Source organism: Opisthocomus hoazin, chromosome 5, assembly GCF_030867145.1.
Source record: "Opisthocomus hoazin isolate bOpiHoa1 chromosome 5, bOpiHoa1.hap1, whole genome shotgun sequence".
In the NCBI taxonomy this organism is placed as follows: Eukaryota; Metazoa; Chordata; class Aves; order Opisthocomiformes; family Opisthocomidae; genus Opisthocomus; species Opisthocomus hoazin.
Window position 1 is genome coordinate 52,213,977 of NC_134418.1, and position 27,090 is coordinate 52,241,066.

Consider the following 27,090-nt stretch of genomic DNA (forward strand, 5'->3'; position numbering starts at 1 on the left):
ACTCTCTACCAATTAACTTTCAGTGATGGGCTGGTCCGTACTTCTCCCCTCAGTCTTGTTTTTACCTACAGTAATGCATGGACTCATGGCAGCGTTTCTGGGGATAAAGGGCACTGAGTTTGGGACTGAGCCTGGTGGGATGGAGGCTCTGGGTATTTGAGAGGTGAAGGGTATACAAGCTGAAGTATATTTGGTAGCAGGATAAAGCGGACTTGAAAATATGTGTGGCTTTTGCATTGGAGGAGGATGGGGGAGAAAGGACCTGTCCTTTTGCTGAGGGAAGCGTAACAGAAATATGATGGGGAAATGGGTTCATGGAGGGCCCTCCAGCACAGCCTTCATTTGCAGAAGGATTCTTCCTGGTTCTCCTCTCAGCTCTTGGTCTGCCCAGTGGTCTGACCATTTTATGCAACAGTGATGTGAGTCATCACATTGCACACATCTTCTCCGTAGAGTAGAGAGAAAATTACTCTTACTGGCAATTTTGAGGATGAAAAAAATCCAAGGAGTATTATTTTTTCTAACAAATTGACTTTCTTTTCTCAAAATCATGTATCAGCCAGAATGTTTCAGCACAACTGAAGTCTCTTCTGTTAAGAGCACCTTAGTTTCTTAAAATTAAATGCCTTGAAGTGAAACTTATGAAAAGTAATTACTAACTGGATAATAGGAAAAACTAATTTCAAAATTATTGAAATTGATAATTTGATTATTTTCAGGAAAAAATAAATTCTAGAAAAAAATTGGAAAAATGTCATTTAGTTCAGCAATGCTGGGGTAACAGCTAATTTGTATTTTCTGTTGTCCTGGAGGAGAGTTTACATAATCCTAATTCTCAAGGAAGAGATAAACGTAACTTTTCCAGGATATCCCTGACCCATGCAGGTCAGTTGAGAAGTTCCTGCCATAGCGCAGTCATGTGAGCCAAAGGCCTCTGGTGCCTCAGAATGAAATTCAGCTCTGCTGCTGGGTAACCTGGGGTGATTTCTTTGCCTCCGAGACAATTAACTCCTTTTTTTCAGGTGATGTGGCTTGTAAAGCTTCAGGCTTGTAAAAACACCTAATTTTCTTGTGTCTGGAGTAGGCTGTGTTTGTCTCAAAATGGGAGGATTTTTAAAAAGAAGGGCAGTTGTAAAAAGGAAGGAAATTCCTAGAAGTTTCCCAATCTGATTGCTCTGAAAAGGCACTTTTGTTGCCTGTGGTCAATGTGACTGTGGCACCCAACAAGACTCCTCATGGGGGCGGACTCAACCTCTGACATCAGTGGACTCTTTACCAAGCATTGCTGTCTTCCTCTAGCTGTGAGAAGGTGCTGGTTTGTGGTTTCCCCCCCCCATCCTTCGTCCTGTCCATCTAAGCCCCACATCAGTGGTTGTAATTCCCAATGTAGGAGGAAGAAATAATGCAGAAACTACTTGATAAAAGTTCTGATAGCAAACTGTGTCCTTCTTGGGCTCTCCCTACTCTCTCACTGTAAAGCTATCTACAGCCTGAAATCTACTGGCGTGTAATGTTTTGGCTTTTATACATGTCAATTTCCAAAGCATTTGGTGATAAACTGTTCCTGGTGATCACATCCAATTTATGAATGCTATTTCTGTTTTCTTCCATAGTGAGACAGCCCTTTCTGGGATCTTGCTCTGTGGGCTTGTGTATGGTACACTGCTGAATTACACTGGCTGCATTTGCACGGAATGTATGCTTTGAGTGAAGGCGGTGTTAAATTGTGCGGCCTGAAGGGTCACCAATGCCAGGAAACAACCTACCCCTTCTTGCCCTCAGAAGACACAGTCGAGTCTTCCCTTCCTATTTCTGTTACAGTCCAGGCAAAGCCTGAATATAAAAATGTTAGTTTGCAGAAAATTGATTCTAAGCATTGCTCTTTTTGTTGATGGTCAGTTTGGATCAACAGAAGGTTTTGACCTTCCTCTTAGCTGAAATACTTTTCTTTCAGTTCAGACATTGCCTCTTTGGGGTCTCTTTGCTTTGGAAATGAAACTTATGTAAATGTAAGGTAAGCAGTGGATGAAAGGATCTTAACGTTAGATTCTTAGCCATCAGTTAGCTCAGTTACGTCTGATAGATTTCCCATCACAGGCGATCTGTGTTCTTGCTTGCTCAGATCCACACTGGTGCCAAGTGCTAAACAATGACGCTATCTATCTTTCTGCACGATTTGCCAATTTTGGTTACTTTTGAAGCCCAGTGTTCCTGCTTTACCCTTGAGAATCTCCCTTATAGGGAGAAAAAAAAAGAACAAAGGAGTGATTGCTTTAGCAAAATGTTTAGAGCTGATTTCTCTTTATCGTTTATTCCCTTGGTTTTTAAACTAGAGTGCTTATTCCTCTTACTGTAAGTCAAAGTAAAGATGTAGTAAAAAGTCGTCATTTGTTGCTTACTGTGAATGGCTTTTCAGATAACTGAATGAAATATTTTATTGCAGTTCCACTTACAGCTATGACTTTAAATAACAAAGGTTTTTCTTGCTTCTTGCTAGGCTTAGGGTGATGTTTTCAAAGGCCCTCTCTTGGTTGTGCTTCTTCCTACAGAAATCAGTGGGATTTTGCCAGTGACCTCAGATGAGCTAGCACTAGAGCAGTCCTCCTCCCTCCAAATTAATCTTGCATATCAAACATAGCTACATTTTGATATTTATAGAGTCCCTTGTAAAATATCACGAGGGACAGGTTCATACATCAGATTTATTATCTTGCCTTATAGATGCCAGAGGTGCTTAATTTCTTCTTTGGAATCGAATGTGATTTTGACAATTACACAGAATATTAGCGGTTGGCAGGGACCTCTGTGGGTCATCTAATCCAACCCCTCTGCCGAAGCAGGGTCACCTACAGTAGGCTGTAGAGGACCTTGTCCAGGCGGGTCTTGAATATCTCCAGAGAAGGAGACTCCACAACCTCCCTGGGCAACCTGTTCAGTGCTCTGTCAGTTAAATATTTCTCCTCGACTACTGACACATCTTGCTTTTTCTGGATGGAAGCACTGCATAAAGAGTAAAATCAGAAATGGACTTGCATGCTTTATATGTACCACCATAAATAAAGGTGTTGCTGCAAATTTTACAACTATGCTTAGGATATATGGAAATGAGACTGTTTACTATTTCCTTAGAAATAATGGAAACTGAGTAATTGAGTTCATTGCAGAGTCTCAGAGGTATAGCCATCCCATTTCAGTCTGACTGTATTTGACAGTATTTGATTTTGCCAGATGCCTGAGACTGAGTTACATGTTTACATTGTTTTCTTGATTATTTCCAGTTCAGTGTGTATTTAAAAATGTAAAATGTTACCAGAGTTCATTGCTTCAGTTTGACTACAAATGAGAGCCTTGTTGTTGAATACAGTCCCTCCTCTCCTGTAATAATTTATCTAAAAAGATTATTTTAAATTCCTTAATTTCAGGGGGAGTCAAGTAGAAATAGGTTTACTTGGAGGGGAAAAAAAAAAAAGGCACTGAGAAAGTTTCAGGGTTTGGTTTGGGGTGTTTTTCTTGTGGTGACTTTTTTTTTCCTTTCTTTTTTCCCCTCTTACCTGATACTGCATCATTTTCTGTGACTTCAGATTACTTTCTGTGGTAAGAACTGCCTTCAGTTTTCCTGTGGATCTCTTTGTGACTGTTGCTATGTAATAGGCCATTAAGAAACGTGTTTAATTTGAGGCTTACCAAGGCAAGCACATTTTAGATGGGCAAATTTGCCAAACAGGTGTATTTTTTCTTTTGGCTGGTTGCTACCGATCCTCAGCTATTGGGCATGAAAACAGGGCAAGCGTCTCGCATTCCTTACTCAGCTGCCCAAGACAATTCTCTTAAAAAGCATATTTGTTCTGATTGTCCTCGTAATTAATTTCCACGAGAAAGCAGTCAAGGAATTAGTTAATTTTAGCCTTTCACCCACCCGAACATTTTACTGTTTAGAAAATTTATAGTACCCTTTAAAAAAGCACACCTGTTGACTGGAGTTAGTAGCTTTTCTTTTGCAAAAAGCAAGTATTTTGACTCTATAAATATTTTTTGCAAGATTTAGGGCGCCAGTCCCTTTGGAGAAGAACTAGTCACTGCATGGATCTTGGTGACGCCGGGTCATGGTGCAAGAGCATCAGTGTAGTTTCAGCTGGAAATAGCTCGGCTTTGTTTCACTTCAAAAAGGAAAAGTGAAGTACATGTGATCTGTATTATATAAATATTTTATCCATCCAGAGTTTCTGGTATAAAGTGCTTCCTGTGTAGTACCAAGAGAAGCATTGACTTTCAGCTGTAGCACAGTGGCCCCTTCGGACTGCAAATTGCTGTTGTGCGTGGTTGCGTGATGCTCCTCATTTGGAAGGAGACCAAAGAAGTTGCAGTCTGTCAGCTTGCATTTGAGGGGGGACTGTTGGCTTGGGGTGACACCAGAGTACCTTCACACACAGCTGGTGAGCCCTCATGCTTCTATTGGACAGGGGTTTAGCAACATTTTATACAATATTGGATGTAGTCTTGTCATCCAACTTTGTGAGCACATGAAAAGGGATGCTGAGGATATTCCCTTATTTCCGTAAGAACTGGCAGGAGCTTTGCTATCCAGTTTGCTCATCAAGCTTCAGTGCTGAAGTAGTAGCTTGGGAAGAGATCGGATTCACCACTAATCTAAAAGATCACCGGAGTACTCCTTTGGAGAGGGACAAAGCTAAGGCAACTGCAAGTTACTGCAGGGGGGAAGTATTTTTGTTAGCGATTGGACGGGGTTCAGTTGCCCTCATTGCAAGGGCAGCTTCTGCAGGCATTAAGGAAATGTGAAGTATTTGCAGCTTGCTATGGAAGTCAGCTGGAAATAGTCCACTTACTGTCTGGAGCTTGGTTTTAGAGTTGAAGGGCACACATGGAAATCACCAGCTGCTCTCTCTCTACACCTCTATTCTCTGCAAGAGATTTTTGCTCCTATTCTGTGTTGACTGGGGGATGTGAAGGAGGAAGGAGGAAAGCTGTGTTTTATTGTTAGAATGCCCAGGACCTTTCATAACTAGGCTTTGGGTTAGATGGTGACCTCTGTTAGCAGAATATAAGTAGTAACAAAAGTATGTGTGCAGAAAATAAGTGCAATAATTAAATCTCTTTATTTTTTTTTCCTCCTCCAAAGATCAAAGAGGCTGGACTCTTGATTAATGTGCAACAGAAGTCATTAACATAGTAAAATGTGGAAAAACAGGTTCTTGCTATTATTACACAGACATTTGCTGTAGGGAACTGTTCTGTTATTTGGCCTATTGCTTTTTCTATTATTCCTGTGTATGTAGCTTATTGGAAAATACCACACTTAGAAATTTAGATGCTACATTTATTCTTCTGCATGCATATCTCTTACTTTTTTGAAGATGAAGAATGCTGCATCTGTGTTACTGTCTTGCTTTCCCAGTCAGTCTATGGACTAGCTTTGCCTTGCTTGCCTGCACTTTCTAAACTCTATGAAGTGCTGTTTGTTTTTCTCCTAGCAACCCACTGGGCTGCTCTATTGTCTCTGGGTCTAAGAAGACGACTTTTTTTTCACTGTAGGTGTGAATGCTTAAGGTTGACTGCTTGTGTTGAAAAATGAGACAAAGTTTCTCACCTACTAATACTCATTTTTGAGAGTGCCTACAAAAGAACAAATTCTAGGTAAGACTTCTCCAACACAGCAAGGTCAGGAGTTTTTCATAGATTTTCCTTCTATCCAGACTCTTTCTTAATTTGCATAATTTGGTTGAATAATGTAACTCTCCTAAGATTTTCCAAGCCACTTACACTTAACTAATCACTTACACTTATCTTCAGCATAAACCTCATTGATTTTATTTCTCATTGCAAACATCGCTAGTAGCAAATATGATCCTATTGGCTCACAGTCTATTAGAAATAAAATTATATTAAATGTCTTGTGGGGTGTGAAGAGGTTAAGTCAAGGAGAGTTGTCCAAGAAAGCCATCCTGGTGTAAAACATAAATCTAGCTTGTATCTGAACTACATGTCACCCAACAGCCAAAAACAGCAATGATCATTAAAACCCAATTTGCTGCTAAACATTAATAGACATTTATTACATCATAACAGATCTGAAAGACAATTAAACTTAACTTTTTCCTAGATGACTTTCTTGTAAAAATGTGTTATTCATCTGGCTTTTGCCATTAATCTCATTTGCTAGCGATTTTTGTTTCATTTGATAGCGTGCCTGTGTGCATAGAGTTGTGTGTATAGGTGATCTCTTGCTGTTGCTCTAATTCTTTCAAGAGCAATACATTTTAAATGGGAAAAGCAATTAACCTCGCTTATACTGCCTGTTAATTTCCTAATCAGCACAAAAAGTGAAGGAAATTATGTTTTCCTAGTGCAAAACAAGTAATACCTGTTTCTATTTGAGAAAGGAATAGTAAGCAAGAGCAGCTGAAAAAGGCACTGGAGACACATTTTACAGATAGAAAATAGATCACAGCTTTGCTGCTGTTTTCACTGCAATTGCTCAGTCAAGTGGTACTCTTTCCCTTTTTTATTACTGTATATAATCATATGTGCAAGTGGTGGCTGGAGCTGGCGTAGGTCAAAGGCTGAGGAAATCCAGAGTTGTGAAAAGTGCTGCTTCCTACGACAGATGCAATTGGGACCCTGGTATTTTGGTTCACACATTGCTGTCTGTCAGGTCCCTGCTGCTGCAGGCTCTGTGAAACAAGCTGCTGTAGAGGCCAGGCTTTCTGCTTCAGCTCAGCAGTACTCAATTTTCTATAGCTGTTCATGTCTTTAACTTTGCTGTTTAACCTTTATATCCAAAGAGCTGTGGGGCCAGCTGGGCTGTGGAGGAGTGTGCCAAGAGCTGGACATAAGGTGGGCCTTCCCCCTTTTCTGAATTGCAGGGCCCACAAAAAAGAGTTCACCATCATCTTTGCAAGTAAGATTCTTCTCTGGTATATGCCACTTTTGGGGAGCAAATAGCTCTGAAAGCCTGTGCACCATTCTCCTGTTCCTGGCTGATGTATGGCGAGATGGAGCCCACCCATATGGGCTTTGGGCTGCCTCCTGAGAAGCTGCAGGCAAATGAGAGATGGCTCCCACCTGCATTCCGCTACGCACTCCCCCCACCCCCAGAAGAAAACCCCACCCCCAAAAACAGATCTTGGTGTGATGGCAAATCACACTAAACTCTTCTCTCCCTCTATATCTGTAGCTGCTGGACAATTTTGGGCAATGTAAGGTAAAGAGGCCCTTTCCTACCAGAAAGAGGAAAGAAAGAAAATTAGAGGTGTTATGAAGGAGACAGAGTGGGAAGGGAGAGATAGGGTAGATAAATGAATGTTGAAAATTATGTTAGAGGCTGCATCCAGAGCCATTTTAGGAGCATTCCTCCTCTGGTCCCAATATCCCACTTCACTTAAAAATGTGCTTGCTATTTGAACTCTCATGGAATTTTCTGTCATTTCCTTTGACTGATTTTCTCCTTGGAGGCTGTCATTTCCTCCAGTTAAAGCAAGACCCCATGCAGAATCTGTACCATCACAAATACAGCCATGGTAAGACATTTGAGTAAATGGGGCTGGTACATATGAGAGAGGTGATGCCTCAAAATACAAGCTTTGCTAATGGTAGCAGAGGGAAGTTAAAATTATGCTGACCCTGGTGATAAGTTTGTCTCCGTTTTCAATGCCCACACCACACATCTTTTGTTTGTCACAGAAGTATTGCCAAAGGCTCTGTGGAATGCAAATATGCATTGTGAGAGTGTTGTCAAAGCTAGGCTTTCAACATCATGGATCATTCACAGAAAAAAATTATGAGATTTGATTAAAAGTCACGCAAATTGCAAATCAAATAAATATGTTGAGTTGTGTTTATTTACCACCAGTCTACTAAGGCTCTGAGCTGCATTTGGGTCCTGTTTTTCAGCTTTTCTCTGTAAGGAGAAACTCACTTGAAAAGAAAGCTGAAATTTTCATTATTGCAAGGAGCTGCCACAGAGTTTTGCAATGAAATCATAACTGTTGGCAATACTGTTAGGAGTGCTTGCCTATGTATTATTTTCCCCTCTACAAAGATGTGCTACAAAGTAAAACGTCTGAGAAAGATAGAGTGTCAGGTAGGTATTACAAATTTTCAAGAAGGATCCTAACACCTCAAAAGTTTGCAGAACACTGTTGTAATAATTACTGCATACGATGATGAAATAGGATTGTTTCAGGTCAGAAGTTCATGGTGCTGTGCAGTTTGTGCAAGTTGCTGAATGGCTTTTCCCAAGGTGTGTAGGGTTTTTCCCTTGATGGTGTTTGGAGTGGTGGAGGGGCTGACTTGCTTCTTGCCAGCTGTGAGCTGCTTTGGCAGGTGGTGCTGCACCTGTGAGAGCACCAAGTTTTTCCTAACCAGCTTTCAGAAAGCCTGCCAATCGAGGGATGGTAATGCAATACAAACATTTGGACATTTTGCTACTACTTCAGATGACACCCTGCACCTTTTGAAATTTTGCTTGTGTCATTGTGTGTTTGCATACATGCAGGGACTTTGTGAATGATGTACCTTCTTCCTCTTTTAAATCTGTAATGAAGTGTATTGCTGGGGATAACCAGCAGGCGCTTAAAGAAAGGCTGAAGCATTCGTAGCAGTGATATTCATGCATGGAATTCGGTGCAATCTTTCTAAGCTTCTGGACCAGGAGTCCAGGACTCCTCCTTTTCTCTCTGTTCCTTCTCTTCGTCCTCCCATGTGAAATCACAAGATGTGTGAGTGGCTTCACTTTTAGTATGGTTGTCATTTTCTGCTGAAATTGCTTTGATGCTGGATTGAATGGGAAAACCAATAAGGAGCTGACAGCTTAAGTTCCCCTTTTGACCTTTGGAAAAACACAAAAGCCATCATTTCACCTTCATTTCACCTATATACATCTGGCCTGTATTCGGGTGTGCCCTTATCAAAGCCTTGATTAATCTGAAATGAATTAACTCAGTTAACACTTGAGAGTTATCTTGCAGCGAATCCTGCAGTACATCTAAAGAGTTCTTTGTCACTTTGAATTACAGCCTAAACAGGTGGCTGATGAGGCTTGGTTTGAGCTGACAGCAGTTTGCTGCAGCCTCAGATGCTCCACTCCAGGGAGCGTGAGTAGCACTGGAGCGATACCTGAGAATCTGGGTGAATGCAAACTTAACAGACATGATTGTTTGCTTTTAAGGTTTTTAAAACTACTTCTCGGAGTGGTATGTAACATACAAAGGAAAAGTGAAGGGCAGAATGGCCTCAGGTTTTTCAAATTGTAGGGATGAAATGTATGTTAATATACAGGAACGTGCAATTAGGGGCAGAGGTGCAAGTGCTTGTTTTAAACCTTGCTTGGAGATGGGGACTTGGAAATACCTTGTAGCTTGTGCATATGGGGTGAGAGGGTTGAGCAGTTTTCCTTCTGAGTTCACAACTCCAGCAGGGACGTGAGAGAGAATGGGAGCAGAGTCTGCGGTACAGAAAGAGGACATAGATGTGAGCAGGGTGAACCACAAGTTGGTGAGTCCACTCACCGGGTCTTGCACCGTGCATCACATCTTGCACACTTAAAACCTGAAATGAAGAGCCAAAAGGCATGGCTGCCACTTGATATTTTGAGAAACAAAGGCCTGTTTTCCTGAACTCTGTGAGAACTCTGACTTTATGAACATTTGCAGTATAGGATGAACCTTTGCTGGGCTAAATGCAGACACAGATAAAAGTTTGCAGACAATTCGATTTATGTGTCTGGGAAACGTGTTCATGATTTCTTAAAAATACTCATGGAAAAATCCGCCCATAAATAACCATGTCTGTGTAGTAGCAACTTCAGTGAGTGGCTGGGAGTCAAAGTGCACAAGGCTCTAGTGAAACGCCAGCAGTGCAGCCTGCTCCTGCCCTGCTCCCCCTGCATTATACCATCAGTAACGTCTGTGTGACATTTTACATGGCAGGCGGTATTGCTGCCACCACAAAGTGACCGTGGAGCCACATCCCGAGTACCAGACAGGGAAAAGGTTTGAAATAGGGTAAAACTGGAAAGAGGTGGGAGGAGCGAAATTTTTCTTTTTTAGTAATGTTGCGAAAAATAAACCAAAAAATGTCTTTTGCACACAACTCATGACCAAATGTATTGCAGCAATTCTTTTGTTTAGCCATTCATACTGGGAGTGGCAATACAGGTCATTCTTTTACTTAAAAGACATTTTCTAACATTAAATTGCAGTTAATTTACTTTTGCTAAGACTGTTTTTTTTTTACTGGGGTTATTTCTGTTCTCTGTCTTCATAGTGAAGTTCTGAAAATGTTGTCTGGAATAAATTGTCTCCAGTAGCAGATGCTGAGAATGGGGAATTACATCCGTGATTCTAGCTTGGCCCATCACCTTCAAGGAGTTTAATTACTTCCAAACTTTTTCCCCTTGTAAATAGTGGATTTAGTCAATGTTTGTTTGAAACATCATTCTTATTTTCTACTTAGTAAGCAACTTCTGCCAAAGGAGGAGAGAAGTGCAGGAATCTTTCCTATTAAGAAATATAAAGCAATCCTTGCATCACTGATTTGTTTAAGTGTGTTTTACTATTCACATTTTCAGGAGCGGGGGGAAAATTGCTGCAAGTAAAACTGGATAACAAAATCAGGGCATTTCTATCTGGCTTTTGCTAATGAGCCCCCTTGTAAAACACTCTTGCCCCTCCTGTGGCCATACATCAACTGTCCAGAAAAGGCTAGATACCTGAGGAAGGCAGGCAGCTTTTGGTATGTGGGAAGGGTAGTGTCCAGCTTTGTGCAGGTGCAAATGTTCATGTCTGGAGGAAGGAAATAATTAAGTGTATTTCTGACAGGTTTGGCTTGTGCTGCTCAAAATTCTACTTTGAATTCAGCCTATCTGTTCACTCACCAGATGAACTGGTTTCCTTTTCTTTTTCACCCTCCCTGTAGACCATCGACAGATGAGCTCAGAAAATGTTCCATGTGCTGCTTGACATCAACTGCTGAAGAACAGACTTGGGTAGATGTTGAGTTTGTCAGTGTATCTGTAATGCTCTTTTATGAATGACGCCTTCACAGATACTTTAGTGCTCATCTCTATACCACCAGGCCGTAGTTTCCTTTGGCTTTCTCCTATTCTGTCAGTACCTCTTTGAGCTGGATTTTTGGGAACTGCCAGCATGCAGATCACGTTGGGGTGATGCTTGGCAGCAGATCAGACTGCGATAATGTCAGGGGCAGCCCTATGGACAAAAAGGTCGGTGAGCAGAAGAACTTTTTTTTTAAATCAGTGCAGGCTGTGTCATCTTTGTTGTTCAAGTCCAAACCCCTTAGGTTAAGTGTAGCCCTTAAATTTTTCACTGTGATGGTATATCCCCTTCTTGTGTCAATAAATGTAACACTCAGCACTGAGCAGTTCACAGACATGTGCTTTAGCTTTGGCTGTACTTTACGTGAGGGTAATCCAAAGATTAAGTGAATTTTGTTTTGCAGGCCTGTTTCTGCATCTCATAATGCTGCTTGAGAGAGGTTGTGCGATCATTAAGAAAAAGTGTTGCTCCACTCATGGCTGTTTCCCTACGGGTATCCAGTTCACAAACACACTACTATTAGTTGATCACATGAAATACAAGACCACCCAGAATTTTGTAGCATTACAATGTGTTTGGTTAATATAGTGGTGCCCCATGTGGTTAAACAGCTTTGGCATTTCTCCAGACACATTGTGGATTTGTTAAGATTGGTACATGAGCTTAAGCCTAAGGGATTGAAGTCTTTGTGGGAGCAGGCTTAAGGACAAAGTTGTGCCAGCTCGGATGTACAGACACAATCTGGCAGGCTGTGTCTCTGGCTTGTTCTACTCTGGCAGGAAGGAAAGTAGGGCTGGGAATACTGGGCTAGAGTTACAACTGAAGTAAATGGTGTATAGTGCTGAGTTACTCCTGTTGTCTCTGTTTTGCACAGGAGCTTTGTGACTGGATAATGCTCCTTCTAGTAGGATAAAATGTTTATTTGTCGTTCTGGTGGTTGCAAGACATTAGTTCCCAAAATTAGTATTTGGACTCTGCAGAAGGCAGGTGAATCCTTTTGCTCGTTCAGCCCCAGCCCATGAGACCGTAGAAAAAAATCCTTGAATCCTGTAATGCAGGAATATATAGACAGATAGAAACAATTTGAAAGGCCACTGTGTAAATATTTTGTTGACAATTATCCCTTCTCTGAGATAGGCATCATAATTAATTTGTGACTTCTTGAGTTTACACCCAAAAATCTTTTGCTGCACCATACTATTATCTCTCTCTTACAGGTTTAGATTAGCTAGAACTTCATTCAGCTTAAACAAAAGAAAAATCACAAAACAAACCTCCACTTCTTCACTACCTGGCTGAGCTTTTGCTTCAGGAAAGCGTACCTGAGCTTGGATAGCTTTCCCCAATCTCTGTATGCCTTTCTAAATTTTGTAGCACAAAAAAATTCTGTTTTTTAAAACGTTACAGAGGATACTGTAGACAAAGCATGCATAAGTAATGGCCAGTGGTGTAGTTTGATGTGTACTGGTAGGTTCCTAACGTATAAATGGAAAACTTGATCACTGTTTACAATGTATGATTTAAAATATTAATGAGTCCTATCCCCCTTTGGAAAACAGGCTTTAAATATTATCAGTGACCATTCTGATTAGTCCCAGCTTGAACAGAGTTTTAATTTCTAGGATGTCTATAAAGGAGCCACTTGACTGCATATTTACCTTGGGCTTTTTAGTCACCCCAGTTACAGAGCTGAGAAAAAGCTTTGGAAACTAAATGCTACATTTGAGTGAACAAATTGCAGGGATAGACCGGAGAGGAGCGTAGAGTGGGAGAATAAAATCTTGGCAGTGCAAGCAGTTATATTTATCAGAAAAAAATGCAGCATCCTTATAGACTTTGGTTCTAAACAATGTGAGGTTTGATTTAGTTGATCAGCAAAGATAGGAGTCAAAACAAAGGCTACTTTGTCATGCTGGAGTTTCAGAAATATACCCACATCACAATGGCATGCAGCACAGTTTTTTGTATAGCTTTTTGGCTCAAACTGGGTTTTGGGTAACAACAAAAGTTGGCAAAAACAGCTTCTTTGCTCAGAGAAGAATAACTTCTGTTGATCAGAGATTTTTTTGAGACATTTTTAATTAGACCAGTGCTGTGAAAGCTGCAGAGTCTAGGGAGTTCAAAACAGATATGCAAAGTACTGTTCAATTCCTCATATTTTATCATCATTTCGAAGTCAGCAGGGAGCAAGGTCTCAAATTGATGCCATGATTTAACTCTGTATAGCTGTTTTTTTTTTTCCTGCCAAGTTTGAGTCACCGTGGCCATCTAGCCCCTTCTTAAGAGATTAAAATGTTGCAAAGCTGGAATACTTTCTCCAGTTAAATGAGCAAATGTTTCTATTCAAGCATGTATTCAGATTTCCCCGTGCTTTCCTGTAAGCGTGTGGGATGGACGAGACTGTTGTTTTTAATCCCACAATGAAGAACTGTGGAGCTCGACTATGAGTGAGGGACTGAGTTGCTGGCAGTCACCATAGGAAGTAGCTATAGGGTAAGGGTGACTTCAAGGCTCTACTTGGGTTCAAAGCCTGGTCCGGATTCAGTGATTAGAAGCCATACAGGACACCTCAAACGGGGGAATAAAGAAGCTTTTAGGCATATCATTGGCAGGCATACTCCAAAACCATATTACTGATCCCGCTGCCTTGGTGTCAGTCTCAACAGGTATGGGAGAAGTGCAAAAGGGAGTGAAAAGTCTTAGAAGAAAACAAGACGCAATGCCCAGCAACCTGAGGAAGCACCGTGCTTGCTTTCTGCCCAAGTCGTTCAGGATATGTAGCAGATGTTTGTGTAGATAATTTTTGGGCAGTGTGTCCACCGGCATTACAAACCACACAGGAGATTAAAGAGCGGGATTGTTGTCTGGGTGCCTTATCCCCTGCACTGGGACCAGCCAAGCTGGGGTGGATGTATTTGCATATATTGAGAAAAGGTTTCTGTGTGAAGGGCAGGGGGAGGCAGGCCAGGGAGTGCAGCTCTGTCACGACTCCTAAACCCCAAAAATTGCATTTTGTCGAAACGCTGTGCTTCCCATGCGTGCTCACAGGTATGGCGTAGACCAAGTGGCAAAGTGGCCTCTCTTGTCAGCAGTTTGTTTGCTTGTCAGCATGCTGGCAAGTGTGCTCTTTCAGGTGCCTGCATTTATTTTTTGCCTCCCCTGTGTTTGAGGGTTTTAGGGTGGGAACAAAGTGGCTGGGGTGGAAACTTATTTCTGTTTTAAGCAATCAGCACAGAGCCTAGGCACCAATTAAACCCATTTCAGCACTGGAATTTGTTGGCTTGCGATTTATAGACACCCAAACACTTTCAGGACAGTTGCAGCCTGTTTTAGAAGTCCCATGTACATAGGATATGATGCAATATGTATGGACTTGTTTTTTCTAGTCGACTTTCAAGCCTGTGGACTCCTTAGACCCATGGGCATCAATGTCCAAAACTACTGTCTTAAGCCCTGTTTTGAGAGAGAAAGCAGAGCATTAGTGATGCACAAACTGGCTCTCTGTACAGGGGCAAGTTTTAATTACTGTTGTATGTAGGAATGTGCATACATCTGAAGGGCCAGGGGGGTAAGACACGTTTGCCTTTACAGCTGTTGGCAGCAAAGAAACACAGCAAGACTTGATTGAAAACACTTATTATTTTACTAACTGATTTTTTTTTCCTTTCTCATTTTTAGGTCTCAGACTCTGGATACTGGCTGTGGGAATTTTTTTTGTTATTGTTATTTTTGATTGTTTTTTTCCCCCTTTTCGGATGTGAATTGAAGGCCAAGAGTTGACGTGTTGGAAGCAAGTACAGGAGGACACTCACCTTCTTTTGTTTGAACCCTGGTTTGCTGGGATACTTTCAAGCCCTCCTTCACAGTCATGTGGTCATCACAGCTGCTGTTCTTCACAATGCTCTTAACACCGTTAGCCCATGGTGAGTGAAAGATGGTGTATATTTGCCTGTGGGAAGGGAAGAGAATAGAAAACAGCAAGGATTTTGCCTACATCTTTTACCTAATGGTGTGGTTTTTTTCCAGGATATTGATTTCTCTCCCTACTTCCACCTCAGGTCTTCAAATTCTCAGTCTACGTTATGACTAGTTAAGTGATGAAACAAAAGACTTTGGTCATGCATAAAGATTTCTGTTATCAAGTTTAGCTGCTGCATTAAGGCAGACTTTCTTTCTCATGCCCAAAACTGTTCTGTTGGTTGTGTGTCACTGGGATTGTCTCTCCTGGCCTCTCCATGGAAATGAATTTCCCTTCTGTGCATGCTGCTTAGTAAGGGGCCACATATTGCCACAGCTCTAGGATGGGGTCTTACCATCATGTTAGACTGTGATTTCATGCATTGCTGTGGATGTTTCCGTGCTCTGCTGAAAGACAGAGGCTCCCATAATCTCAGTGACCCTGAGCTAAGAAGAACCAAAACCAGCATAGTTGTCTTAGCCTGGCACCTGTAACCCACCCAGCAATGTGGAGTTGTCAGGTGCAACACTGCTAGGCTGCACCTGAGAATTGAGCTAATAGCATCAGGCACGGCTGCTGTGCTGCAGGGAGATAGGTGCTCTAGCAGAAAAATTTGGTCTTTTTATTAGCCAGGAAAATATTAAGTGAAATCTGACACATTTAATTCTTTGCAGTAAGATTTTTGAGGCCTGGGGTTGGTTTTTTTGATGTGAGAAAGCCAAATGTAGGCCCCATAAGTAAGCTGCCAGGTTTCATAGGTGCTGAAGGGTTCAGGAGCTCCTGTTTGCACTGACGGTTGCTAAATGCTCAGAACAGAGCTTTGGAAAATCTGTCTGCCTGATTTTCCTGATGCTTAAATGGAAGGTGAGCTCCACCAAGGATCTCATTTTAATTACAGGTCAGTGGGAGCATGTTTGTAAATAACATGACTTGCTCTATGTAGGCTCTGGGCCCTTACTTTTAAAATATTTATCAGACTTTTTGTGCTTTACGTGCACTGTGTATGTGCTAAGACACTAGAGCAAAATTTTACAGCAAAGGAGGAGGTTAGAAAATGGAATATGTGTAATTGGCTGAACATATCTATAGAGCACAACTTGTCTGCTTTTATCACTTACAATACCTTTTGGCACAAAGGTTATCTGCACTATCATTCTTCAAGCAAAACTCCTTGCTGACTTGAAAATTAGAATAAATATTTAAACTGAGCCAACCAATTGGGGTGGAATGAAGGTGCTGTTCGGAAAGGTGCTCTCCATTCTTCTCTGGGAAAGTTAAGTGGTAAATGTTTTGTAAATCTTTATAATTAAACAGTATTAACAGTTAAAGCAATTAACAATTTAAATATGCCTCTGGCACTTCTGTTTTGAATTTGCGATGCCACTGTAACTGGAAAATCCTGCATGATAGTCACAGTAAATGAAAATGTCACAAGTATCCTTGGAGTTTTGTTATGCTACAGATGAGCAAACACCAGAGATGCAGAAATTGGGTGCCTGTAAATATTTCTAACCTTGTATGTTCTTCTACAGAGTAAATATACAGGGTGGCTGCTGTAGTTTTTGTGACAGTCAGTGGTGGTAAATCTGACCACCACACATCTAACCAACACACATGTGTTATCTGATCCCTATAAATTGCTAGTGAAAGTGTGGTAGAGGCCAACAGCCAATTTTGAATGGTGGAGAGTGAAGACTGTTAGTCTGAGCCAAAGGACTTGGATTGGTTCTCCCTGTTTTGATCTCTAAGACTGGCCAGGATGCAGCTGCCATCTCAGAACTCTGGCCTGTTGCCTTTCTTGGGGGATGCAGGTACTGAGCATGTGTCTGGTTGTTCGAAGGTGGTATGCTCCCGATACGAAATGAAGGGAGAAGACTGCAGTTTAGCTGTGTGATGTGATGTTCGATGTGTATGTTTGGTGTCGGCTAGCACTGGGCAGTCAAACCCATCCAGTCTGCCATGCAGACTGAAGGACATGCACATAAAATTCAGAGTTGTATCGAAGGTCGGAATAAACCATCTAATGAGGCTTCCAAGGGCTTTGAAATCAGGGGCTTTGAAATCGAAGGCTGAACATCTCATGACTTTCAGGTGCTCTCCTTTGCTGCCCCTCTCCCTGCAAGCACCTGCAGAAGGCAGCCTGAAGTGAATGGCAAGCAGGTATCAGTGCAGGGGTTCCTGCTAGCCTGAAGATGGTAGATGTGTGTTTAAACGCATGCCACAGCCTCTGCTTGCATGTAAAAATAGTCCACTTAAGCCTTGCTCCCCCTCCCCCCCCTTAATAATCTCCTTTCTCTGCATGCAGAAAGCTTTCATACTGCATGTTTAACAGGACTCAAGCATCTGAGTTCCTGTTTCATGGGCTGGAACAACTCCTATCCTGTAATGTTTGCTGGAGTTGACATGAGCTACTTTTACAGACTGGTCTCGCTATATCTCATTGCTTTTTGAGTTTCCTGACACAGTCTCTTCATCTGCAGTGGTAGCTACATTATAGACGGATTTCTTAGGCCAGTGATCTCATAAATTTGTTTGTTATTTTTGTTTTAGTTTTGGGTTTTTTTGAGGGAGCTTTTTTAGCTGTCTCCTTTCTTGGAGTATATTGTGTGCCTTGGGTTGTGATGACATGTGTGGAGTCAAAGGGTCTTGACTTCAGTGATCTGCAGGTATGTTTTAGGATACTGCCCTGGTACAGTGTGATCTTGTCGATAAGCTGTAGAAATTATGAAAGGGCAGAAAGTCATGAAACCTTGCAGTTTCTCAGTGACAACCTTAATCTTCTGTATGCTGTATGCATAAGCACTCTACTGTCTAGTTTTGCTTGGACTGCTCTGCTCTCTTTACTGTTGCCCTTCACTTGAATGGAAAATAGCTTACAGCTTGCGTAGGCAATGCAACTCAGATCAGCACTGAAGCCCCCAGAAAGTTATCCCCTCTTCTAAGCTTGTAAATCCATCTGTTGGATAAAACTAAACCTGTAATACAAAATTAGAGAATTAGCCAAGATGGAAAGCAACAATACCAGGGAATAAACAACCCCAGCCATTTAGCAATGGCAACAAAAACAAAGGCTTTGTCATCCTTTGCAAGGGCTCTGCTATGGACAGGACTTTTGCACCCCTGCCTCCTTTTTGACCTTCTTTGCAAGCTTTCCACAAAGCATCCAAAGGCCTGGACCCCCAGGAAAATGCTCCTTGGCTTGCATTCTCCCATGTACACCTGAGCAAGCTGATCCTCTTTGCCTGCAACAGGTGGATTTCCCAGAGGCATGTTCTGGAATGAGCAGCTGTTAGCTTCCTCAGCCTTCCTCCCCTTGACCCCAAACAAAGAAGGGTTCTCTTTACCCGTAAATGAACGCTGTTAAAGTTCACCCGAAATGAGATGGACGTGACAGGCAGCAACTCAGTTTGCGAGCCTGGAGAGACGTACACCTGCTCTGTGACATTGCTGTCATGCTCATGTGTGGCTGAGAGCTGAGGTTTCAAACTTCCAGACTGCTGGACAGAAATAATAATAGAAATAAAAGGATTCAGAATTGCATGCTGTTAAGAGCAGGATAGGAGGGATACCATAGTGGTCGCTGTGGGGTGAACTTTTGCATGTCTGCAAGTAACTTATTTTAGACTTTGGAAAAGAGCTGAAGGCCTGTTGTATGCAAAGATCATTATCATCCCATCAGATTGTTTTATTATTATTTATTTGAAAATTATTTTTTTAAGGATTGTATTGTGTGTGTAATTTCATGATGGGCAGCAAAGAATGAATTTTTTGTTGTTGTTACTCTAATGCTTTAACAGTCTAATCCAAAAATGGATAACCACTTATTACATAGATTAAAGCAATAGTCCAAATTGGCCAATTTCTGTCGGAGATTGTTACAAAGGCAATGTCAGTTGCAGGGATTGGTTCTTCCTTGGTGTTGCAGCTACTTGGGGTTATTTTTTATATGTTTTATCCTTGTATTTGTTGGTGGGTTGCAGACTGTTGCCTGTTGATGATCCATGGGGTTAGTTAGTCATTGCTGTGATTACTTAGGTTCCCTTGTCTTTTTCTGCATGTACAATGTGATTTTGGGCTAGAACCACACCCTTGCCCAAAGCTAAGCCAGACTGAAGTCAGAACACATCAGGCAATAATATAACCAAAACCTGGCTGAAATGACAGGACAAACAATGAGTATCTGCCATTAGAGTAGTTCTGCCAGGACGGGCTGGATGAGAGTCATCTGATCCTAGAGCAAGTTGCAGGTACAGCAAAGATTTCTTAAATAACTTTGGAGATAAGAGTTAAATTTAAGCTAAAATAGGTTCTAGTTCAGACAAAGCCTGACAAGTCCTGGAGCCTGGTATTGTTATGAAGCTTAAGGCCTGCTGCTGACATTTGACAGAACCAAACTGGCAGGGCTACAGTTGCTACTGGCCCAACTCTAAACTTCAAAAAAACGAGTTGCCTCCGAGATTTTTTTTTATGCAGGGTTGTGGTATAGCTGTAAAATGACCTTGCTGCATTTAGGGACAGATGCTATCTTGTCTCTCCGTATCAGAACTAGTTCAAGATGGGCTGAACTAATTTGTCGTTTGCAGAGTAGAAAATGAAATTTGAAGTCCTTTTAAGTCCTTGCAGCTGCAAGAAAGAGAGCCTTGTCTGCTGTCCTGTTCTGACCCTCCACACTTCTACTCCGTCTTCCTGATGTTTCTGGGAGACAGCCGTGGCAAGGGAGGGCTGCATCTTTGCGAAAAGATGGCGCTCAAAGGTCAAGCTGATCTCTCTAGGCATTGGCAGGTCCAGATGCCAAGCTAGTTTCTGTGGGAACAGTGCAAATATTTACTACTGAACAGTGCTGGTAGTTGCCTGGTGACCATGATTCTGTGAAAGCAAGCAGCACTATCTTTCTTGGGGGAATATATGATGCTAGCAAGCTGGTCCTTTGTGACAGAGTGCTGTTTAATGTGAACTGAACAGTTGCCTCACTACTATTTTAATACAGTGGAAATACTGTCACTGCTTAAAATACATACTGTGTTTCTTTTATACTTGTACAAGTGTTATGTTAGCTAGTGAATGGTGGATAATTGCCTTTTACTACAATATGCTTTATATAGTCAAAATGAAATACAAGAGACATGTTTTATTAGTTGCCAAATAGCCAAGATGACTTCCAGGCTTCTGCCGAACTTCATTGTTTTAAAGGATTAATCATCCTTGAAATATTTATAATATTTGCTATTCTTGGCAATTTGTATTACCTGCAGCCGTGCCACCTTTTCCGTAGTGGAACAAGTGCCTGAGGAATGCTTTTCCTGATAAAAGTGGGTGGCTGTTCTGTGTATATACTACAGTGCTTTCATTAGCAGCAGTGTACTAAAATCGGGAGTATTAAGTTCCCCATCTGATGAGTGACCAATCTATAAGCTGATAGAGGGTGAAATTCAACCTTGCAAAGACTCTATACACCATTTAATTCTCACTTAAGCCATTAAGCAGTGCAGAGGTCTGTGTGCAGACCCACTTCTTTCAGGTCTAAATTTCACACTAAATAAGGACGGAGATTTTATGGGGATTTTCTGAGAATTATTTTTTTTTTGGTGTTTGGCAGTGTGTCTGCTCATAGCCTCTTCCTGTGTTATGGGGGTAAACAAAATCTTGTACTATTTTCCATTGCCATTCATACCAAAGCACACTTTCCATGGGACGTGCAACCCTTAGCTATCAGCACAGCTCTAGTTGCAATGAAGTTGGAGCTATAGGATTTGAACTATAGAAGAAGGCTAGTGACTAGGGCCCAAATTAATGCATGGTAGTTATCCGTTCTTATAAGCTTCTTAACACATATGACATACAGTGGCAGGGCACGTGGGTTTCTTTCTGAGCTACAGCAGCAGAAAATGTGCTTGCTCTCACAGCAATAGGAAGGAGGGGGGGGGAGTTGTGTTATCCTGCAAGCCTGTAACCTCTGATGCTTGTTTCATTTGTAACCGTTTTCTTACAAGTCTGGTTTCTGATCTCTAGTGACCAACTCTGTGTGCTTTCATTTTTTTGTAGCATTAATTAAGCCATAAGACATGACAGCATGTGAATTACAGTGTAGTAATTCACGCCCAGCACATTCAGGCACAAAGATGAAGGCCAAGTGGCCTTTGTGCAGCTAAGTGTGAATTATTGTACTATAATTTAATTCCCAATATATTTTACTGCAATTAAAAAAATGTTTTTGTTAGTGAACTTCTTTAAGAAAAGTTACATTTTAAAAAACAGAACTGAAAAGTACAACACGGAGCTTGTCACAAAGAGGAGTAGGTAGCTTTGGGAGATGAGGAGTTTTGTTGAATCCTGAAAATTTATATTTGTGCAGTTATTAACCCTAGGTAATGAATGGGTGTTGTGGTGCAGATATTTGCTGTCTAAAAGAACTGGCCGAACTCTAGCTATTCACTTCATATCAGCTGCGAAGCAGTTGCTAAGTCGGATGACTGGGTTTATTTGTTCCTGACCTGGTCTTGATTCGATCTGGAAACCTTAGCTCGCAACCAGTCTCTTGAGCCATCTAATCTTTTTCCAGTTCAAGCTATGCAAATGCACACGTCAAACACTCATTACGGCTGGCCTGTTTGTTTTCGGTCCTAGTGAGCGCTACATGAATAGGGAAGATGGGTTGTCTGCGGCAGCGTGGAAGAGCACCAGAGGGACCAAGCTGGTATGCTTACTCTGCTGCCTGTTAGGAAAAATAAGCCAACCTGGAAAGTGGCTTGGGTGGTACTGGAGAGGAAAACCGAAAGGGCCATGAATGCTGTAAAAGTCTTTCTCAGTATTTCTTTCTCTTTGTCTCTCTACAAACTTCTGATACTCTTCTTTTTTGTTGAAGAGAAAAGGCAAAGCTCATGCAGTTAAGGTTGCTTAAGCATTACCAGGATAAAACCCTCTTCCCAATGAATTGTTTTTAAAGAAATGAACGAAGAGCAGCCATGTACTTGGCACATTGTTCATTGAGTTGACAGGATCTCTGGGGCAGTGCCTGGCTGTCTCTTTCTCTTGGGAATCAAGAGAATATTGAATTTTCTCATCCACACTGATCCTGGTGTCTCTCCTGCAGTAGTCCTTGGCTAGCAAGCATAGTTAGCTAGCCCTGTCCTGCAGTCATCCTTTTCCTAGCCAAGCGCAGAATAAATTAGTAATAGCCATTAAAAGTGAGCTGTTCTGAGGAAATGCTCTCTGTAACTTCTAGCTGATCAGGATATTGATGGGGCCAGGGCTGTGTCACTTCTGGTGGCTGTCTGGGGTTTAGGAATATTATAGCAGCCCAATGTAAAAAGATAATAATTTTCCATGTAAGCAGTAAGCGTCTGTGATGTGATTACTATGGTTTGGCTTTAGATGTAAATACTTTAAAACACAAACAAACGAAAAACCCCTCAAAAAAACCCCAACAAACAAACGGATGAAGAAACCTGCCTGACTTGTTGAAATAGACATATCAGAATAACTTTTTAGACATCCTTTTGGAGTTGTTAATCCCAAGCAACCAAGACTGAAAAATGTAGTGGGTGAAAGCTGTCTAATACGGGTACAGGTGTCCCTTAGCCACTATCCAGAGGTACCATGGAGCACCAGGAGTATTTTCACATTTGCATCTATCTCTGCATGTGAGGAGACATCTTGTCCCCTGTCTTTCTGGACATGCAGGATACTCCAGAGTGACTGGTGTGGGGCAAGCTGAGTTTGAATGAGGCTGCTGCAGTAGAGAAAGAGGAGCAGAAGTGGGCAGCTTCCCTTTCCTCATCCCAGTAAATAAGGGAGATGATCGCCTACCCATTCTCTGGTTGCTTTTACCTAATGCGTTATTACCTGAATGGGAAAATGGAGATCTATTTGGCTGATTGCTAATCCTACCTAATACTTTGTTAATGCTGAACTTCCAGATAAAGCTTTTATGTGGCGAAGATGACAGGAAGCTACCATGGGTTGGAGACAACCTGTTGTTCTGGGCTATGTGAAGGGGTTTGATGGATGAGCTGTGCATCTTTTACCCAATACTTGGAGAAGTGCAGGACCTGAAGACAGTTTCACAGCCAAAGTAGATGCATAATGCTAGGACAGTGCTACTGTTTCCAGCAATGCAGGTGGGAACCCACAGCCAGGTTTTGGAAGAGCAAAAGCTTGATGTGCCCATCCTTCCTATGGAGCTGCAACACCTCTTTTCTGGATGTGATTATGCACACAAATAGGATTGTCACTGCTGTTTCTTTTCCGGACAACTTCAACTAAGCTTAAACCATTGGAGTTGGAGAGAAAAAAAAATGACTTCTGAGGGTTGCCTGGCCCTAGTTCTGTCATCCCGATAAGACGGGCATGTTGAAGTACTTACAGCTAAAATGAGGAAAGAGTGAGTGGATGAACTATGGCCACTTTCACTCTTGCACCGCCGCCTCAGTTGCTGCTAACCGGCCCCCAGAAGATCTGGGCACATCTGCTTTTGTCCTCTGTTAGGAAGAGCACGCTTGGCCCAGCAAGAATAGCAAGCAGAAGCTCTTTATTGCAAATGAAACTGCTGATTCCCTGGAAGAAATCTCTAACATCCATTTCATCAACCCCACAGTTATGTTAAATGCATCCTAGAGCCATATGATGTTGTTTACCCCACAGCACATTCATTGTTGTTCAGCTGGTTCCTTTAGTGCTCGTGATTTCTTGAATTGGTTATGTTGTTTGGTAATGTGGTTTTATTTGAATTTGGAAGAGATTTCCTGCTGCTCAGTGAGCAACTCATCTGGGAAAGATGCTCTGGGAAGGGAAGAAATTAAAAACATGTCAGAGAGTTCAGAAGCTTTTCCCCACTTTGAATTTCCCTAATTCTAGGAAATTATTTGGTGCTGGGTAGCCCCCCCGAATATCCCTCGCAGTGCCTGGCAGGACCATCTCTTTTCTCTCATGTGTCTGCTCCAAGCTGTGGGATGCTCAATGGGTTTTCATCCAACAGCACACAGATGCTGCAATCTGCCCATCGCAGAGTGTAGGACTGGGCTGGTGGGTTTTTAGTTACGGTGCAGTATCAAATGTATCCAGCAAACTAGAGGAACTGTAATCAGAGCATTGTCTACTTTGTATATTTCCTTGTGCTTTGCTATTTTGGGCTGCTTTCTACAGTGCCTGATAGTGTTGGGTGCCTTGCTACACATCCTGAGATGTGAGTTTGTTTCACGTAAGATCTGTGGATGCTAAAGATCCTCCCCAGTCAGTCTTGTGCATTGGAGTGGGCAGAGGAAGAGGTAGGGGCTAGAAATATGTAATTTGAGTATGGTCACTCCCTGCTATACCGTAGTCTGTAGAAACTGAGAGGCCTGATGGATTTTAGAAGCTCAGTGAAATTGTTGGTGGTGCTTAAATCTCCAGAAAGTCGAGTAGAAATGGCAGTTTAATAGAGTTTAGGGTCTGATCAAAATCCCGTGGGAAGTCAGCGATTTCATGTAAATGCACTTTTGAATCTGGTCTGCTGAGTCCAGAAGGGTTATTTTGGGGAAAGCTGTAGTGTAATATGAAAGAGGTACCCTGGGCTTGTTGTTGCATAATCTTCTCTCAAATCTTAGTGCTTCAAGTGAGTTGACCAGGTTGTGGGCTGCTTCCCTGCCCCAAGAGCTTCAGTGCTGTGGTTGGTCCTTATTCACTTGGGAGACTGTTCCCCTTCAAGCTCTTCTAGGAACAATTAGCAGTCATCAGTGCTGCTGATTTAAATGAGGATTTTTTTTTTTCTTTTTTTCCTCCTCTGCAGCTCTTGTTGCTGAAGATCTGTTTCCGATTTTTAATTTGCAGTGTTTTGTTTCTATTATTGCAGTGCTGGAGGCTGTGATAAGGGTTGATTTAGTATCAAGAGAGCAGATGACAAAAAGAAATCTAGCTTTGGTATGGCAGTCCTGTGTAATACTCCTCTCTCTGGCCGGGTGGAGAGGGAAGTGTGCATATTGGTTTATAAGCAAGGCAGTTAGACTGGCTGTGCTAGTTACGTCAAGTTGGAGTTGAGCTGGGAGCTTAGCTTAGCTCCTTTGCAGTTCAAGGTGCAGCTAAACAAACCCATGTGCTAATGTCTCTGCAAACAGGGAAAGTCAGGGTGGTACTCCACAAAGCCAAGGGCTGGCAGTAGCCAGGCTACCTGCTGCTTGCTTTGCATGTCTCAAACTGCATCATCTCCCTTCCCCTAACATGTCTGCTCCTTTGCTGGAGGGGAGCATTCAGTGCTGGTGCTGAGAGGCGTTCCTGCAAGTAGGTAGCCCCTCTATTCCTCCAGTGGAGGCACAGCTCCACTTCACAAGACAGATTCATGGTCAAGTCCTTCTTACCAGTTAAAACAATATTTTGCCAGCATCGCTGCTCACTTCTATGTGTACGTAATTTGTAGCATGTTTTAAGGAAGAATGCCTACATGTAATAGTTGCAGGAAAATCCAGGTCACTCAGTTTATTTTTGTGTGTGTGTATTTACATATATATGTGTGTGTGCTTTAAATATAATTTTCACACTGCATATATAAATAAACCTATAGAGAGCTGATCTATCTAAACTTGGAATAATGCAAGGAACTTTTAACATGCCTTCACTTGATTGATGTGACTTGAAATCTAGCCTGTCATTGCAATTCGTAATCTTACAGGCATATGCAATTAAAAATCTTACAATTAGATATTACTCTGGGGGAATTCTGAGTACTGAGAAATTTAATAATGTTTAGTTGTTTTCTGTAATTTGATTGGGGGGGGGGAAAAATAATTTGGCCTCTTGGTCAGAAGCCAAATACATAATGAATTTGTATCATCAGCAAACACCTTAGAGTCTCCAAGCCCTGCTGACAAAAGTCCTTGGAAGTCATGTGTTACAGTATCAGACAGCCATAAAAAAAAAAAAAAAGGCACTTGCTTATCTTTATGCTGGTGTCTAACAAAAGAGGCCTGGATGTAAACTTTGGGAGCTGGTGAGCTCTTATTTGTGAGAAGCTATTTTGGCATGTCCTTAGCATTTCTACCACTCTAGACACAGAGCAGTCACCATAAGGCACTGCAAGCACGTCCTTGCATCCTGACAGCTACAATTCTTGTTTCAGATCGTGTATCTGAATTCACAGGAGCCTACGATTAAAGAGGTGGAAGACAATATGATGGAGGAGATAAGACACCAAATGGATGAACCTGTATCCTGTTTAGTATCCTTGGGGAACTGAATTAAAAATGGGGGCCAGAATCCTGTTTAGTAGAAACCCAAATGGTTTAGGCTGTTTGCTATATGCTGTGATTTGTAGCACTAATGCCAAAAACGTCCTATTAGGCCCCAGAAAGTGGGACTGCTCTGTTTCGATGACTGGCTTGATGTGGATTCACGTTTTGTCCTGTGCAGTCTTTGACCCAGTGATGCTGGCTGTCCCCCATGCACCTATGTAATATCTGAGCTCTTCCTGCCTTTCTCTCACTAGGGTGTTGAATTGTGGTCTTTCTCCTCTAACCAGCCAGCAATTCTTGCAAAGCATAGTAATGTAATTATTTAGGGTCTGCACTGATTAGCCTCACATCTTGAGGCTTTGCAGACTCTCAGCCGTGGAACATCTGGTGACAACCCTGTTTCTTGGGGCCCTAGCCTTTGCACAAATATGGCTTCTTTCTTCTTAGGTAGTAAATATATGACAGATGTGAAACTCTCCAGCTCTTGGGGGACTGCTGACATGTTGAACTTCATTATCCCTCCCTGGTCAGTTGGCAAAGTGCAATCGAATAATTTTTGAGGGGGGCTGGTGTATCCAATATCATTCTGGAATGCTATTAATGGTGAGAAGCTTCAAGAAGAACAAGCTTAGGGCACAGAAAAGTTGATATAAGGAGACAAGATCAGTCTGTCTAGCATTCATGAAAATGCAGTGTATTGAAAAGGGTAAACTTTATAGTCAATGGGAGCTGTGAGGTACAAACCTCTGAGAGAGTTAGACTTGCAGTGAGTTTAGGTGCCAAGACCATTTTAGTACACCTCACTGCAGTATGTGTGTGTTTTGTTTAAGTTTTTTTAATGGTTTATGCTGGGATATGGTAA

General features: G+C 41.9%; 1 protein-coding gene across 17 annotated transcripts in view; it reads left to right on the top strand.

The window, feature by feature from the left end:
• Positions 1 to 27,090, top strand: part of ADGRL3 (adhesion G protein-coupled receptor L3) — a 522,074-nt gene that overhangs the window by 163,407 nt on the left and 331,577 nt on the right. For all 17 annotated transcript variants that reach the window (XM_075421264.1, XM_075421268.1, XM_075421251.1 and 14 more), the window contains one exon: positions 14,751 to 14,995. In XM_075421264.1, the coding sequence (XP_075277379.1) occupies positions 14,941 to 14,995 (55 nt within the window). In that variant the 5' untranslated portion in view covers positions 14,751 to 14,940. The remainder of the gene's footprint in view (positions 1 to 14,750; positions 14,996 to 27,090) is intronic.